General features: G+C 39.0%; 2 protein-coding genes across 2 annotated transcripts; both read right to left on the bottom strand.

Moving 5' to 3' along the window:
- LOC125468419 (lysine histidine transporter-like 8) lies at window positions 1-2,390 on the bottom strand. Its single transcript, XM_048564115.1, has 5 exons — window positions 2,113-2,390; window positions 1,830-1,963; window positions 1,119-1,549; window positions 590-721; window positions 1-492 (listed from the first exon to the last, which is right to left on the bottom strand). Exons 1-5 carry the CDS (start codon window positions 2,388-2,390, stop codon window positions 1-3), a joined length of 1,467 nt encoding a protein of 488 aa, XP_048420072.1.
- A 3,967-nt stretch (window positions 2,391-6,357) lies between these two features.
- On the bottom strand, window positions 6,358-7,023 carry LOC103959009 (lon protease 2; the record flags this gene model as incomplete). Its single annotated transcript, XM_018650294.2, has 1 exon — window positions 6,358-7,023. A coding segment is annotated over one exon (651 nt), but the record flags the coding sequence as incomplete, so codon positions are not given.
- Between the last annotated feature and the right edge of the window lie 8,948 nt (window positions 7,024-15,971).

Here is a 15,971-nt window from a genome sequence, read left to right on the forward strand (position 1 = left end):
TTAAGGCTTAAAAAAGTTGGCATTTAGACCTTTGTCAGCTAAATTCCAAGCTGCTGCAACAACTAAAATGACACTCAAAGCCAAGCCTAAGCATCCAAGTCCAATGTTAATCCACCACACTGCTCCTTTTTGCTTTGGTTTCTTGATTGAAATCCACATGAAACATGGGTAAGCATATGCCAAAGGCAATGTCAACCCTCCGATTAGAGGTGCCAAGCTTCCCAAGAATGGAAGAGCAACTGCTATGAAGAATACCACTCCTCCGAAGAAAATGCGTAAAGCTACGCGAAGCCACCTTGGACACGGCTTGCTCTTCCTGATAGTGTACTTTGACTCCAGATTATCAAAAGCCACCATGCCATAGATTTGGAATGTGCTTAAGCAGTGTATCACCACAAGCATGCAAAATGATCCAAGTACAAATTTTGAAGTGTTTTTATGTCCATGGAATTGTGAAACTAAGATTAATACTCCTCTATAGGAAGTGGGTACCTACATAAATCGAAATACATTTTGATGATATAAAAAAACTATTCATTGCGATTGAAGTGACTAAGCATATTTAAATCAAAACATAATTCGCTCTTACCTTGTTGCCGAAAGCCCAAAATCCACCTATGGCCAGAGGAAGAAAACACATGGCTATGAGTGCACAAGCTATAGTCACTCCTCTCCACATTCGCTTATGTATTGGGTATTTGGGGTTTGATGGCAATGTGCCCTGCAGCATAAGTTGGTGAACTTCATTACCTTTACATATATTGATAGATACATTGCACAAATTACCCAACTTGATGGTAGGGCATCAGTAGCTAGCCGGTGTTGAGTACCGTCCATAATACACTATTGATATTAGCCGATATGACCAACTATCAAAAGTGTTGACAAAATACACACGGTTAATGCAATCCGTTGAACGTGCGGGGACGTACGGTGATAATTAGTACTATTAAGTCACAAGTATAAACTAGCAAACTAAGGAATTTACTAACAGTGTCAGAGCCCAATGAGCCCTTCTTCGACATGGCCATAGCATATAGCATATAGAAAACCCACCCAAAGTTTCAAGAAAACTAATGAAACATAAAATTAATCTTACAATTAGCAAGGAGGCTCACCTGTATCTCAAGAATTACATTGTGACCTCTGAATGTAAGAAAAATAATGCCAACCGCATTCAGTTTGCCACCAAATATATCCATGGTGGACTCCATCGCTGGTGGATCATATGATGTGTAGTCATTGTCCCTGCCTTTTCCAACTGAAAGAGTCCAAACAGTAGTGCAATATACAACTGATGCGATGGCACCGATCAAGGAGAGTCTAGCTACGGAGTTCAAGTTGGGAAATTGGGCGAGAACCACAGCCACGCATGCAAACAACAAGAAGCACTCAGTACCAGTCAATGGATGGCAAGTGGCTCCATCCTCACACACAGTTTTGAAGAAAAGCTTCAAGGTTCCACCTCCTACGATGATCAGCTGTGCGCAAGCACCATTTGATTGATAGATAACTGGGAACATTGCTAGAATCATTCCTAACTTTTTACCTGAAAAAGAATGGAAACTATCCATTTATCTTTGTGGGCTTCTATTGAAACAAAAATTCTTCACACCCAAGCAATGAATTTTATACTCCTCTTTGATGACTAAAGAGGACAAGGCCCTCTATAAATAACATATAGAGGGATAGTTTTGAAATGTCTTAATCTATATGGCTAGCAAATGTTGTAGCCTTCAAATTATGATAGGAGATTAAATTTCAGAGTGTGTGCATAGAACTCTTCTTTAGTTTAATTGTTATATGAGTTTGATGTACAGTTTACTAACCGAAGGCCGTTACTGCAAGATGGAGGTATCTACTATTACGAAATCCATTTTCAGATTCGTGTAGATGTACGAGAAGCCACTTGGTGTAGATCTGCCACACAAATGCTAGTGAGAAGCATATAATTCCCCATGCCCTGCAACCATTGAGAAAAGTTACTGGTGTTAGTTATGAATGAATCATCTACATTTCAAACTGAATATCTTATACTTTTGTCTACGGTAAACCAGAAAAAACAAGTGTGAAAAATCACTGGCTTGAAGCAAGTAAAGGGTTGTTGCTTACCATCCAAGAGTGGCAAATGCGAGAGGTAGTAAAAGGGCTTGAGTTCCTATTCCTGAACAGAGTAAATGGAAGGTAGCATAGTAGGTATTGCCATTCCTCGACTCAGTGACGGGTAGCCACGCGTCCTGTGGATTGAGCTCACTACCTTCCCAATTTGTACTTGTAATATCTAGGTTTGAGGGGCTTCTTGTGTCGGGAAAAACTTGAGCTGAGGCTGAGCTTCTTGTGGTGTAAGTAGTAATTTCAACAATAACTTCTCCGATGGGATCAGCTGCCATATTTCTTGTTGATGTGAATTATAATACCCAAGCTAGCTAACCTGCTTATATATACGCGTTGGTGCATGCACCTAGCCATGCATGTCTTCGAAGCTGGGAGTACGTTTCCTAATTGATATGGGAGTACATGTAGCTGCTGACGTGTTGGTAATATGTGGTCAATATTGACTCAACGGTTTTGTTTTATGCTGAAAGGTACTGTCGTACTTCATCGAAACTGGGAAACGGCTATAGCCGCTATACTAGCTTGGTGCATTGAGCTAGCCATACCCCTTCCACCTTTGCAAATGTATAGTCGTAATATTTATTTTGGTTCGACACGTAATCATATATGAAATAGCCGGCAACATAAATTTAGCAACACTTCTTTAAGTGATATGTCAGTGGTGCATTTAGTAAAGTATCATTATATCTATATGTCAAACTCTAAAGTCTTAAAACATAAGCAATTTTGTTGAATCTTGTTAAAACACTTATTAACACTTGATGGTATTTTAGTAGAGGAGTCGAATTTGGTTACAACGAGCTCTCTGCATATTGAAGATTTTTTTCAGTTTTTTTTTTTTTAAATTTTAATTGGTTAATTTAAACACTTGGTATTATATCCTAAAAAATTAGAGGAAGTTATAATAACGGTCTCTAATTTTTAACTTAATTGGAGTAATGATCTATCAATTAAAAATTCATGACCATTGATCCCTTAACTCATCAAAACGTCCAGCTATGGTCATTTCCATCAACTCGGTTAGAAATCCCGTCAAAATAAGTCATGTGCCATGCACGTTAGTCTGAATGAAGGAGAAAATATGGAAAACCAAATGAGAAAATTTGTAACAATGGTCCCTCAACTTTAACCCTATGGAAGAAATGGTCCCTCAACTTTAACTCAATTGTAGCAATGATCTTTCAAATTTAACTCAATTGTAGCAACGCAACTCATTTTGGTGGTGCTTCTGATGGAGTTGACGAAAAGGACAATAGCTACACGTTTTGATGAGTTAAGGAACAAATAGTTATGAATTTTTAATTAAGAGATTATTGCTCCATTTGAGTTAAAATTAAGGAATCATAGATACAATTGCTACTAAAAAATTGTGACGTTAAAATATGTTTTGGAGTTCAGGATGGAGTTCGGGAACAAGACTCCCTACTGAACTTTTTTTTTAATTTTTTATTTTTTATTAAATTCGTTATGTGATCTAAGCAATGATCTAGTACTCCATTAAGGGATTAGGCGAAGAGTTCTTAAATTTGTCATAACCTGTACTTTATAAAATATTTTTGGTTTCTGTCTTTTGATTAAACACTAGCCATCATGCATTCCATGAAGCATTTTTTGAATCACGGCGTGCTATGCATGATTTATACATTTTAAATGTATTTATATGCGTATTAACAAAAGAAAAATCAAATATTTGAAGTAAATGAATAATCTTAAATCATGCTAGAAGAAACCTCTCATAAACCAATTAAAGCAGTTGAATTCACATAATAAAATCGGTCTCTATAGATTTTACATTAAAAATAAAGAAAATAATATTCAATAAACAATTGATTGAATCACATTATTGCTAGTCTATTGTGAGGCTAAGTCCACCCACTCCCCCTTAGTGTAGATAATATTGTTTGTTAAAAAAAAAAAAATTTGTTTGACAACTAATTTAATTACATTATTATCCGCGTCCAAAAAACTTTTTTTATAACTGGCATTACACGCCTCTTAAGATGTTTTGAACGTATTTAAAAATAGAGAAAATAATATTTTATGAACATCTGATTGAATCACATTATTACTAACATATTGTAACTTGTAAGGCACTAATTTAAAAATAAAATAAAATGTACTAATTTATCACCAGCACTACGCGCCTTTTAAGATGGTTTGAACACAATATTCATGATTTTTCTTATTTTTTATTATATTTTTCTTTCTCCTTCACGTGGGCACCATTAACTTTCACTCATCCTTCCATTTTTTTATTCTTTTCTCTCTTCCCACTTATATTTATATTATATTTTATGATGACCAAATACCAAATTACTCATGCATTATTTGATATATTTTTGGTTGAGGGACAATTTTGTCCTAATATTTTTGTTGAAGCCGTGACACCAAATCAGCACTATTCATTGCCCTATTCACTTTATATATAATAGATAGATATGATTCGATCAGCCTTGCTTCATGCATGATAATTAGACACTTCAAATAGATTTTATTTCTTAGAAGGAAAACTAAAAATAAGCTATCACAATTTTTTCAAAAACCAACAAGATTAAAGACACAAACAATCCAACCCATTTCTAAAATTCATCCCCTTAATGTAAAGTTTGAGTCTTTCATTGAAAGAAATAATCCAAAAATATGAAATTGATCCACAAATTCACATGAAGTTATGCTATAAAATTCTACCATGCATCGTCGCACTCCGGTTCACTGGACCGTTGGATTTGCATGACTAGATTTTGACAATTCAAAGTCTTAGCTATTCAAACATCCCATACATTGGTAGCCTTATTACATTTTGGTTGCAACTGCGACTGCTATTACTATTTGAGAGTAAAGGTAGAAAGCTCATGGTCAAAGTTAGTAGTGCTCTCGTAAACAATTGTACTTAATGGCAACGGGTTTGCTGTCCCCAAATAGCTGTCTCATTTCGTGTCACTTTTGTTAATTTTTTTGATCCATGTTCTTACACCTAATAGAGAATTGATGCTGTTAAAATCCCATTAAGTCCTATATTAGGGTATATTGAAAAAAAGAAAGAATAATCCAGTAAAGTCCTCTCGCCTTCTAAAATCACTGAGCAATCTCCTCTAAGGGTAAGCACGGTGCGGTTTGGCTTAGTTCCAGACTTAAATCAGAATCGGAACTGAAAAATATCAACGGTTTGGTTTGCTATTTATTACTAAAATCATATAGTTCGGTTCACACCAATTCCGATTTGGTTTATGTCGGTTTACTGTTCCGAATACCAAATCAAAATGGTTGTGTGTGTGTGTTTTTTTTTGTTGCCACATCTTTTGGAAATGTGTAAAGAAACTCTAATGCATTTCCAAGTCAGATGCATGCATCCTTAAACCTGCTTTCAGCTAGGCTATGTCCTGTGGCAAACCCACAACCTTTAGGTCACAATGAATCAACCGAAGTGCAATGGAGCAGTAGGCTACAAGAAGTTAATGAAACTTTAATATTAAGTTCCATGCGTTTATTTAAGGCCAAGATTAATAGAAAAATTAATTTAACAATAAAAAGTCAAAAGATAACACAAAAGAAGATTCAGTGTAGGCAACTAGCATGAAACAAGCAGATTTTTGTAACCACATGTCCCTTCACGAATTTTAGAAACTAGGTAGTTTTAAATTGGTTCGACTCCTGTAGTTTATGGTTGGTTCAATTCCAATGCGAGTAATAATTCCTATAGGTGGTGTGCAAATGGTTGGTACGAAATCACAGGGGTAAGAAAATATAGAGACTGCTTTTAGAAGAAGAAATGAACTAGGTATTAGGGCTGGGCACGGGCCAGGCCGGGCCCAATTTTGAAGGGACCGGACCGGACCTAGGTTCAAAGAGAACGGGGCGGGCCGGGCCGGGGATTACATTTTCTAATATAAGAACCGGACATTACCCGGCCCGGTTGAAACGGGCCGGTTCGAGCCGGGTCCACGGGTCCTTTATTTTTTTTTTTTGGTTTGAAAAAAAAAAAAAAATTTGTACGGATTGCAGATTGCAATCTGCACAAAAACTGCACAGATTGCAAACTGCACAAAACTGCACAGATTGCCTCTCTTCAAATACTCGAAACCAATAAACTATGGTAATCAAATACTCTTAAATTTCTGCAAATTTAAATACCAAACAACTTAAAATCTACAATCTATAAGCAGATCCATAAAATTCAAAACCAATAAACAGTATTGGAAAAATCAACATTTAGAGTCCTCCAGGAATTAGAGGCAGGGGAAAGGGATACAAAGAGGTTTACCTCCAGTTCAACCGCGCCGCCGTGTCCTCCAGTTCCAGCAGCGCCTGCTGCTCTCTCGGTGCCCCTTCGATAGTGCTCCCAACGAAAAACGAAAACGGCGTCGGAAACAGGTTTCGTCGCAGGTCCTGCACATCCTTCTCCGGCTTCCCGCCCAACCGATTTGACAACCGAATCACATCCTTCATATACGACTCGACCTCGCTGGCCAACGCCTCCAGGTCCTCCTCGCCGTCGTTCGACGGCCGGTCTTCGAGCCATTGGACCTCCGCCACCAGGTAAGGTTTGGTACGGACGAGGTTAGTGACCCGGAACCGCTCCTGGCCTTTGCAGATGAGGAAGAACCGGTCATCGACGAGGCGCTCGTGCTTGACGACCTCGCCGACGCAGCCAACGTCGGCGGTGCCGGAGACGGCATCATTGTAGATAACCCCGAATCGGAGATCGGTCTGGAGGAGGGAGTGCATCATGATACGGTAGCGGAACTCGAAGATCTGGAGGGGGAGGATGGCGCCGGGGAAGAGGACGAGGGGGAGGGGGAAGATGGAGAGCTCGAGCGAGGTCTGAGACGAGAGAGGAGAGGAGATTTGGGGAGTGGGGTGTCGACTGTGGGAGTCTGACAGGCAGAGTCTGAGACTCTTACTTGAGTGCGATCAGATTAAACCAACGGATCAGATTAAATCTCAAATTTTTGGAAGGTGGAAACGGTTCGGGTCGGGGACCCGTTTCCTCAGCAATTAAGACCCGTCCCGCCCCGCAAATGACATGGACCCGCCCCGTACCCGCCCCGAATCGCTCGGACCCGCCCCTACCCGCGGGTCCAGGCCCCGTTTGCCCAGCCCTACTAGGTATACACCCACATACAACCCACACACCTACACACACACCAATAGCCCCACACCCCACACCCCACCAACCCACACCCCCATAATTGAGGTTTTCCTTCTTCGTGCTAGAATATGTTTAGTATAATGGCACAAGTAAGGGTGTCGAATCCACAGGGACTAATTGGATCTATATAATCACTTGTTTTGCAAGAACTTTTTACTAGAGAAATAAAACTAATCAATGTAGGCAGATTTGTTGTTGTAACTTGAAAGCATAAGGAAATGAAGTAAACACAAATAAATGAATCAACAACTAATAAAATGAGATAGTACCAATGGAGATGAAGCTAGGGATTCGATTTTACCATTGCTAACCCAAGGCCATGTTTGTTAAATCAGTTTATACTCAGTCATCTACCTATTTCTTGAGTTTGTTTCACTTAGATATGATCAACCATATGATGTGTGGATTTGATCAAATGTCTCTAATCATGAGCCTAATTGTGATGTGCAACTTTGGTTTCTAATCAAGAATATGTAGTGCACAAGAAACTTTCACAAAACCAAAGGGAACACTCAGCAGGATGTTTGCAAAACATTCCCTTCATTCATTCACATATCCACCAAGATTATGCATGATGTGTGCTTTAATCTTGGCTAAACAACCTGTGGTTAATTCAAATGATGATCAAGCATTAAAATCAACACACTAAGTCACAATTAAATCGGAGAATGAAACAAGAAATAGATAAATTAAATGAGAATTCTGAATTAACTACATGGCAATCTTGCAAGGCTACATCGAATCCCTAGAGAGAGATTAGTTACACTTCATGTTTACAAAAGGTTTGACATAAAAATATATAACATGAGTGAACATAGGATTAAGAAGAAAGAACCCTTGAAGCAAAACTGATGTTGAAATCCCTTAAGAGTTGCCTTCGGTGTTGGTGCTCCAAGTGTGTTGTAAATGAAGGTGGAGCGGCTAAGGTTGAATGGTTTCTGCAAATGGGAGAGTGTATGGAATGGAATGAAGCCGAGAAGAGATTGTGTAGAAATGGAATGGGAGCTTGCGGCAAAGGGGAAGATTGGATGTGTTTGTGGTGTCTTGTGTATGAAAATGAGATGTGATTTTTGTGTATGAATGCATGGGTTTTTATAGGGGGAATGGGAGAATATGTGGGTGATTGTTTAAGAGTGAATGTGGTTGTTATGATTGAGAGTGCATGTGGATGAAATAATGATGGAAAAAGAGCTAGGTTGTTGGTGTGTGAATGCATGTGTTGAATTTGTGATGCAATGATGAAAGAGTAAGTGCATGTGTGTGTGAATGGTGGTGCAATGATGAAAGAGTAAGTGCATGTGTGTGTGAATGGTGGTGCAATGATGAAATGATGAAGTAGGAAGGTGGAAATGCATGTGTTGAATTGGTGGTGCAATGATGAAAGAGTAAGTGCATGTGTGTGTGAATGGTGGTGCAATGATGAAAGAGTAAGTGCATGTGTGTGTGAATGGTGATGCAATGATGAAATGATGAAGTAGGAAGGTGGAAATGCATGTGGCTAAGGGTTGTTGATTGGGCTAGAGGTTTTGCATGGCTCAAAGGATTGTTTGATTGGGCTAGGCCCTTTGTTTTATGTCCAAAGTGCATACAAGGCTTTCAAATTCGTCCAACACTTTGGCTCCAATCATATGCTATCCATTCCAAGCCCAATTTTGCTCCAAAATGCTCCAAAATGCATCTTTTTGCTTCCTTAGCCATATGAACCTAAAAACACACGAAAATGGCTTAAACTACTAAAACAACTATGAATTAACAACATAGATGCACGAAAACAAGCTAAGTAAGTCGCCTAAATATGCTCCTATCAAATTCCCCCATACTTAGCTTTTGCTAGTCCTCGAGCAAAACAAAATAATAACAAATAAACAAAATGACACTAAACAAGTAAAACACAACCTAAACCTTCCAACAACCGTCTTAGGGATTTCCAATGCACATGACAAGTTAAAAATCATTATTCTCACAGATTTTAGCCATCTTTACACTTAAGTACATTCTTAATCATAGTCACCACATACTAGTTCACATTTAAGCAATTAAAACACATTTCAAATGTAGTAACATGCTTTAGAGAATTTACTCAATTCCTTACTAGAATGCACTCTATTTTCACACAGATTTTCTGACTACACACCCTACACTAGTTATATGTGAGAGATTGACGTAAACATGAAAGACTAGTATCTCACATATGTTATAACAAAGAAAGCATTTTCTGGATTTACAATAATGACATGAATATGATCTCATGAATGGAATGCTACTACTTAGAATGAGAACTAGTGATTCCATAAGCTCATATCAAATCCAAACTCCACATTATTGAACACATAACGATCAAGATAGAAGTCAAAGGGGTGTAACGGGGCTAGGGTATTGGTTAACAATGAAAGGTGAAGGATAAACAAACATTCTTAAAGCAATAGTGAGCAAAGTATTGAATTAGGCACTTAGAATTCCCTTTAGAGCGCGGAAAACAACTTTTAGACTAATAGGGGAAATTCAAACAACTCTTATTTTTCTTTTCTTTTTCATTTTTTTTTCAATTTTTTTTTTTTTTTTTTTTTTTTTAGCCGTGCTTATGGCACAACAACTCTCATCAATAATCCTTCCCCCACACTTATTTTCTGTAACATATTAATCAAAAATGAATTCATTTTCCGTCATGCTTACTATGCTTTAAGAACAAAGGCATGGATGGTCCTATTCTAGGCTAGGTAAGGATAACATGGGTTAACAAAGAACATAGGCTAAACAAGGCTCAAAGGGGTTAAAACTTACAACAAATACGAAATATGGGAAGTAAGGCTATTTGGCTATGGTGGCAACTACACAACTTTATCTTGATATATGTTATGCAATTCAATGCTTTGAATGAAATGGATATAAGTTCTAGCATTTAGTTCTAGCATGATACAATTGCATTCTAAGTAGCAACCAAGCAAGGAATAATGAGATCATGCAACAACTTTAGAAAACAAAGAATCACAGAAAATAACTCTCCAAAGAATGTTTAGGCTCAAGTCTCACAAGGTTGTAGCGTTTGTTTGAGTTCCTTCCTTCAAGCATGTTACAAAAACGAATTTTTCTTTTATGATTGCATGTGAAGTCATACATTATAACCATAACCAAGCATATACCAAGAGTAAATCAAACTTTCATCCATGTTTATAACTCTTTTTAACCGTCATGCAATTACAAACCAAATCCTTATTATTGTGTTGGAAGGTACCCTAAGACACAAACACACAAAAACGACTCAAAACACTCTTTTTAGGCTTTTCAAAACATTTTTTTCAAATTTTTATGTGATTTTCGGAGTTATAAAACAAAACACACTAAAACACTCTAAAACAATTTAAAAACACCTTAAAACAGCAAGGAACAACATTTGAAGTTATGGGTGATAAAATCCCACGAATTTGCATTAACAACATTAGTTACCCCCCCACACTTAAATCAAACATTGTCCTCAATGTTTTAAGCATAGATTCACACAAAACATAAGTAAACACACAAACAACAACTAAACATACTAAACATGGCAGAATGTAATTAACAAAGAGAAGAGTTTAGGGACGCAAATCTGGTTATAGAGTGTAAATTCCATCTTCTCCTTGGTAATTGCATTGAGGCATTGATCATGGTGATTCCACAGGCTTACTCTTGAACTGGGCTGGAGGATTCTTTTGGTCTCCTCCAACTCGTTGATTTTCCTTTGTGCTACTCTTGAACTGGGCAGCAGGAATCTTTTTGGTCTTCCCCAAAGGTCTGAGCTTCCTCCTTTTATCTGTTTCTTTGTTCAATCTCTCCAATTCGTATTGAAGAGGGTTAGAGGATAGCTCAGCATTGCTTGTCTCTACATGCTTCAATGCCCTACTTTCACTTGCCTTACTTACTCCCCTTTGCAGAAGTGGTCCCTTCTCTGGAAGTGTATCAACCGTTGAAGATGACTACTCGAGAGCAACGCTAGGTAAGCAATCAGGAATAGATTCCAGGCAGTTGGCCCCAGAACAGAATACTGACTCCAAGTGCCGGCTGATTGCTTCTTTTACTTTGCCATGCGAGTAAGAACAAAGACAAAGAAAAAGACAGGGAAAGAGCATGATATGTGATACTTTTGCTTTTGACCTTGATGATATGAGATACCTTTGCTTTTGACGAAGCGGTGAATGACTCAGCACACTTCAATCCGCCGTTTCCTCCTGGGTCATCTGTACTCCAGGCATCTGGTATCATCTTTGGGGAAGAAGAAAGAATTGAGTATTTCGAAAGGCTTTGCTGGGAGTGCGCCCTCAGAGGTGAGGAAGAGTTGGGCATTTTCTTCAGGTCTGCCTTGCCATAAAAGACGAAGGTCGACATATATAGAGATAATATCAAGTGGTGGTACTGTTCCATTGTCGACAAACGTTTTGATCCCGCAAATCCGGCTTTTTGAAATAGCAGGCGCCTCTTCGATTTCTGAACGACGCCCCTTCGATTTCTGAGCAGGCGCCCCTTTGCTTTCTGAACGACATGTAGTAGTGCGGATGCGGCTCATTTTGACAAAGCTGCACGCGTTTTCTGAAAAGCAGAGAAAGTGTCGCCGGACTTTGCGCTTGTCGGCTAACGATGTGTAGTTGCGATGATGGCCTCCACGTGTTTTCTGAAAAGAAGAAATCTTTTGACAAAGTTGAACACGTCTTCTGAAAAGCCGAGAAAACGTCGCCAAAATTACGCCGGAAATTCCGGCTTTTTGAATCGGTGGACGCGTCGCCTTGGCTTTTTATAGAGGTATCGATCACCGCCAACAAACACAATCTGAAGATTTCCCATTCTTGAAAATCGACTCCGGCCCTTTGAAATTTAACTCCATCCCTTCTCTTTGAACACTTTTGAAAAATGGCAAACCCATCGAACCTTAGCTTGGAATTGAGCCTTAGCAGTGATACGGGCGCGCCGCGTCAAGGTAACGTATGGCGCCCTTCTTTCTTATCTTCTAACGGTCTTCTTACAGGTGAAGACTCCGTGATGCAGGACGCCACAACAGCTACAATAGTAGCTAGGAACCTCCTCACTCCAAAAGATAGTAGGCTGCTGTCAGGACGGTCCGATGAGTTGGCCGTTCAAGAGTCCCTCGCACTTAGTGTTTAGTGTGCGAGTTCTGTGTCCAACATGGGCCAACGCCTGCTTGCTCGGTCCCGCCAAGTGGAATCATTGATGGGAGAGGTGGAAAGTCTTAAGCAGGAGATCAAACAGCTTAAGTATGAGAATAGAAGTTTGCATGTGCTTGCAAATAACTATTCGGCGGGCATGAAGATGAAGCTTGATGAGCTGCAAGAATCTGAAGGTCGGATTCAAAGTGACCGTCAAAAGCTTGCTGCTTATCTCCAGAGGCACCTTTTTCCTGGGTCATCCAGCGCTTGGCCAAGTATTGAGGCCTGGAATGCTCTAGCTCCGATGCCTCCCGCTCTGATGGCTTCCGCTCCGATGCCTCCCGCTTCTATGCCTTCCGCTTCTATGCCTTCCGCTCCGACGCCTCGTAGTGGGGCTTCACGTAAACAACCTTTGTGAAGCTCCACCTTTCTCCATGTTTAGTATCTCTTTTTTTTATTTTTTATTATGAACATGCTTTGTTTTATTCAATGCATTGGGTTGCCTCCCAAGTAGCGCTTTCTTTTACGTCTTGCAGCCGGACGAAGAACCCAATCACTCCAGGATATGTTCACGAATCGGATGAAAACTCCGAGTCATAAACTAGTACCTAAAACAAGAAACAAAACAAGATTAAGAATCTGGAATAAAAAAAATAAAAAGATCAAACGAAAATAAAACAATCCAAGGGATTAGCAAATTTTCTAATCCCCGGCAACGGCGCCATTTTAATTGAGGTTTTCCTTCTTCGTGCTAGAATATGTTTAGTATAATGGCACAAGTAAGGGTGTCGAATCCACAGGGACTAATTGGATCTATATAATCACTTGTTTTGCAAGAACTTTTTACTAGAGAAATAAAACTAATCAATGTAGGCAGATTTGTTGTTGTAACTTGAAAGCATAAGGAAATGAAGTAAACACAAATAAATGAATCAACAACTAATAAAATGAGATAGTACCAATGGAGATGAAGCTAGGGATTCGATTTTACCATTGCTAACCCAAGGCCATGTTTGTTAAATCAGTTTATACTCAGTCATCTACCTATTTCTTGAGTTTGTTTCACTTAGATATGATCAACCATATGATGTGTGGATTTGATCAAATGTCTCTAATCATGAGCCTAATTGTGATGTGCAACTTTGGTTCCTAATCAAGAATATGTAGTGCACAAGAAACTTTCACAAAACCAAAGGGAACACTCGGCAGGATGTTTGCAAAACATTCCCTTCATTCATTCACACGCACACAAATTAAACCCTCTTTTTGACAATTGTAGTAAGTATGTAAGTAGGGATCGTTCTGGACCGGGGATTAGGAGGGATTGTTAATCACTTGGATTTGACTCAAAAACGCTAAAAACACAATCTAAAACACTATACTAGACTCAAAGAATGCAAAACTAAACTTTAAAACACTAAGACAAACCAAAGACTCAAAATGCTTTAAAGCATAAACTAAATTGATTTCTAACTAAATTGAACAATAAGGTAAAGGGGGATTTAGGTTTTGATTAAACTAAATGACAGATTGTAAATTAAAGCATAAGGAAATGAAGTAAACACAAAATGAATGAATCAACAGCTAATAAAAAGAGATAGCACAAATGGAGATGAAGCTAGAGATTCGATTTCACCATTGCGAAGCCAAGTCCATGCTTGTTAAGTCAGATTATACTCATCCCTCTACTTATTTCTTGGGTTTGTTTCACTTAGATATGATCAGCCATATGATGTGTGGATTTGATCAAATGTCTCTAATCATGAGCCTAATTGTGATGTGCAACTTTGGTTCCTAATCAAGACTATGTAGTGCACAAGAAACTTTCACAAAACCAAAGGGAACACTCGGCAGGATGTTTGCAAAACATTCCCTTCATTCATTCACATATCTACCAAGATTATGCATGATGTGTGCTTTAATCTTGGCTAAACAACCTGTGGTTAATTCAAATGATGATCAAGCATTAAAATCAACACACTAAGTCACAATTAAATCGGAGAATGAAACAAGAAATAGATAAATTAAATGAGAATTCTGAATTAACTACATGGCAATCTTGCAAGGCTACATCGAATCCCTAGAGAGAGATTAGTTACACTTCATGTTTACAAAAGGTTTGACATAAAAATATATAACATGAGTGAACATAGGATTAAGAAGAAAGAACCCTTGAAGCAAAACTGATGTTGAAATCCCTTAAGAGTTGCCTTCGGTGTTGGTGCTCCAAGTGTGTTGTAAATGAAGGTGGAGCGGCTAAGGTTGAATGGTTTCTGCAAATGGGAGAGTGTATGGAATGGAATGAAGCCGAGAAGAGATTGTGTAGAAATGGAATGGGAGCTTGCGGCAAAGGGGAAGATTGGATGTGTTTGTGGTGTCTTGTGTATGAAAATGAGATGTGATTTTTGTGTATGAATGCATGGGTTTTTATAGGGGGAATGGGAGAATATGTGGGTGATTGTTTAAGAGTGAATGTGGTTGTTATGATTGAGAGTGCATGTGGATGAAATAATGATGGAAAAAGAGCTAGGTTGTTGGTGTGTGAATGCATGTGTTGAATTTGTGATGCAATGATGAAAGAGTAAGTGCATGTGTGTGTGAATGGTGGTGCAATGATGAAAGAGTAAGTGCATGTGTGTGTGAATGGTGGTGCAATGATGAAATGATGAAGTAGGAAGGTGGAAATGCATGTGTTGAATTGGTGGTGCAATGATGAAAGAGTAAGTGCATGTGTGTGTGAATGGTGGTGCAATGATGAAAGAGTAAGTGCATGTGTGTGTGAATGGTGATGCAATGATGAAATGATGAAGTAGGAAGGTGGAAATGCATGTGGCTAAGGGTTGTTGATTGGGCTAGAGGTCTTGCATGGCTCAAAGGATTGTTTGATTGGGCTAGGCCCTTTGTTTTATGTCCAAAGTGCATACAAGGCTTTCAAATTCGTCCAACACTTTGGCTCCAAGCATATGCTATCCATTCCAAGCCCAATTTTGCTCCAAAATGCATCATTTTGCTTCCTTAGCCATATGAACCTAAAAACACACGAAAATGGCTTAAACTACTAAAACAACTATGAATTAACAACATAGATGCACGAAAACAAGCTAAGTAAGTCGCCTAAATATGCTCCTATCACCCCACGTACCCCCCCCCACTGTTGAAATGTTCCACATCAACCGTATCATTGACAAAAAAATAGTCTAAATGCCCTAATCCCACTACCAAGGTCTTTTGTGATAAAACTCCACACCTAACGGATTGTGCAAGTAATAATTATCAAGTTGGAGACAACATCGGTGTTGTTGGAAGTGGGCCGTATGGCTCATTTCTTTGATAATTCTACATGGTATCAGAGCCAGGGAGCGAGCCTGTACCGTACTGCCACGTGATGGGTGGGTCCCCTTGGCCCCACACAATGATGGTGGGTCCCTTGGCCCCCCGTGTAGGGTGAGTCCCCTTGACTCCACATGGTTGTCGATGATTGGATCTCCCACGTATGACCCACTAATTGGGTCCCACGTGACGGGTCATGTTGAAATGTCCTACATCGACCGTATCAATGACAAAAGAATAGT

This window comes from the organism of the source record quoted next, unplaced genomic scaffold, assembly GCF_019419815.1.
Source record: "Pyrus x bretschneideri cultivar Hongxiangsu unplaced genomic scaffold, Pyrus_bretschneideri_v1 Contig10, whole genome shotgun sequence".
NCBI classification, from domain to species: domain Eukaryota; kingdom Viridiplantae; phylum Streptophyta; class Magnoliopsida; order Rosales; family Rosaceae; genus Pyrus; species Pyrus x bretschneideri.

What these genes read in the sequence shown, in the direction of transcription:
- LOC125468419 (XM_048564115.1), bottom strand. Translation starts at nt 2,390, where the DNA reads ATGGCAGCTGATCCCATCGGAGAAGTTATTGTTGAAATTACTACTTAC. An exon ending in GCATTTGCCACTCTTGGATG is followed by an intron (nt 1,964 to 2,112) that starts GTAAGCAACAAC and finishes CAATGGTTGCAG; the next exon opens with GGCATGGGGAATTATATGCT. An exon ending in TTTGGGCTTTCGGCAACAAG is followed by an intron (nt 493 to 589) that starts GTAAGAGCGAAT and finishes CGATTTATGTAG; the next exon opens with GTACCCACTTCCTATAGAGG.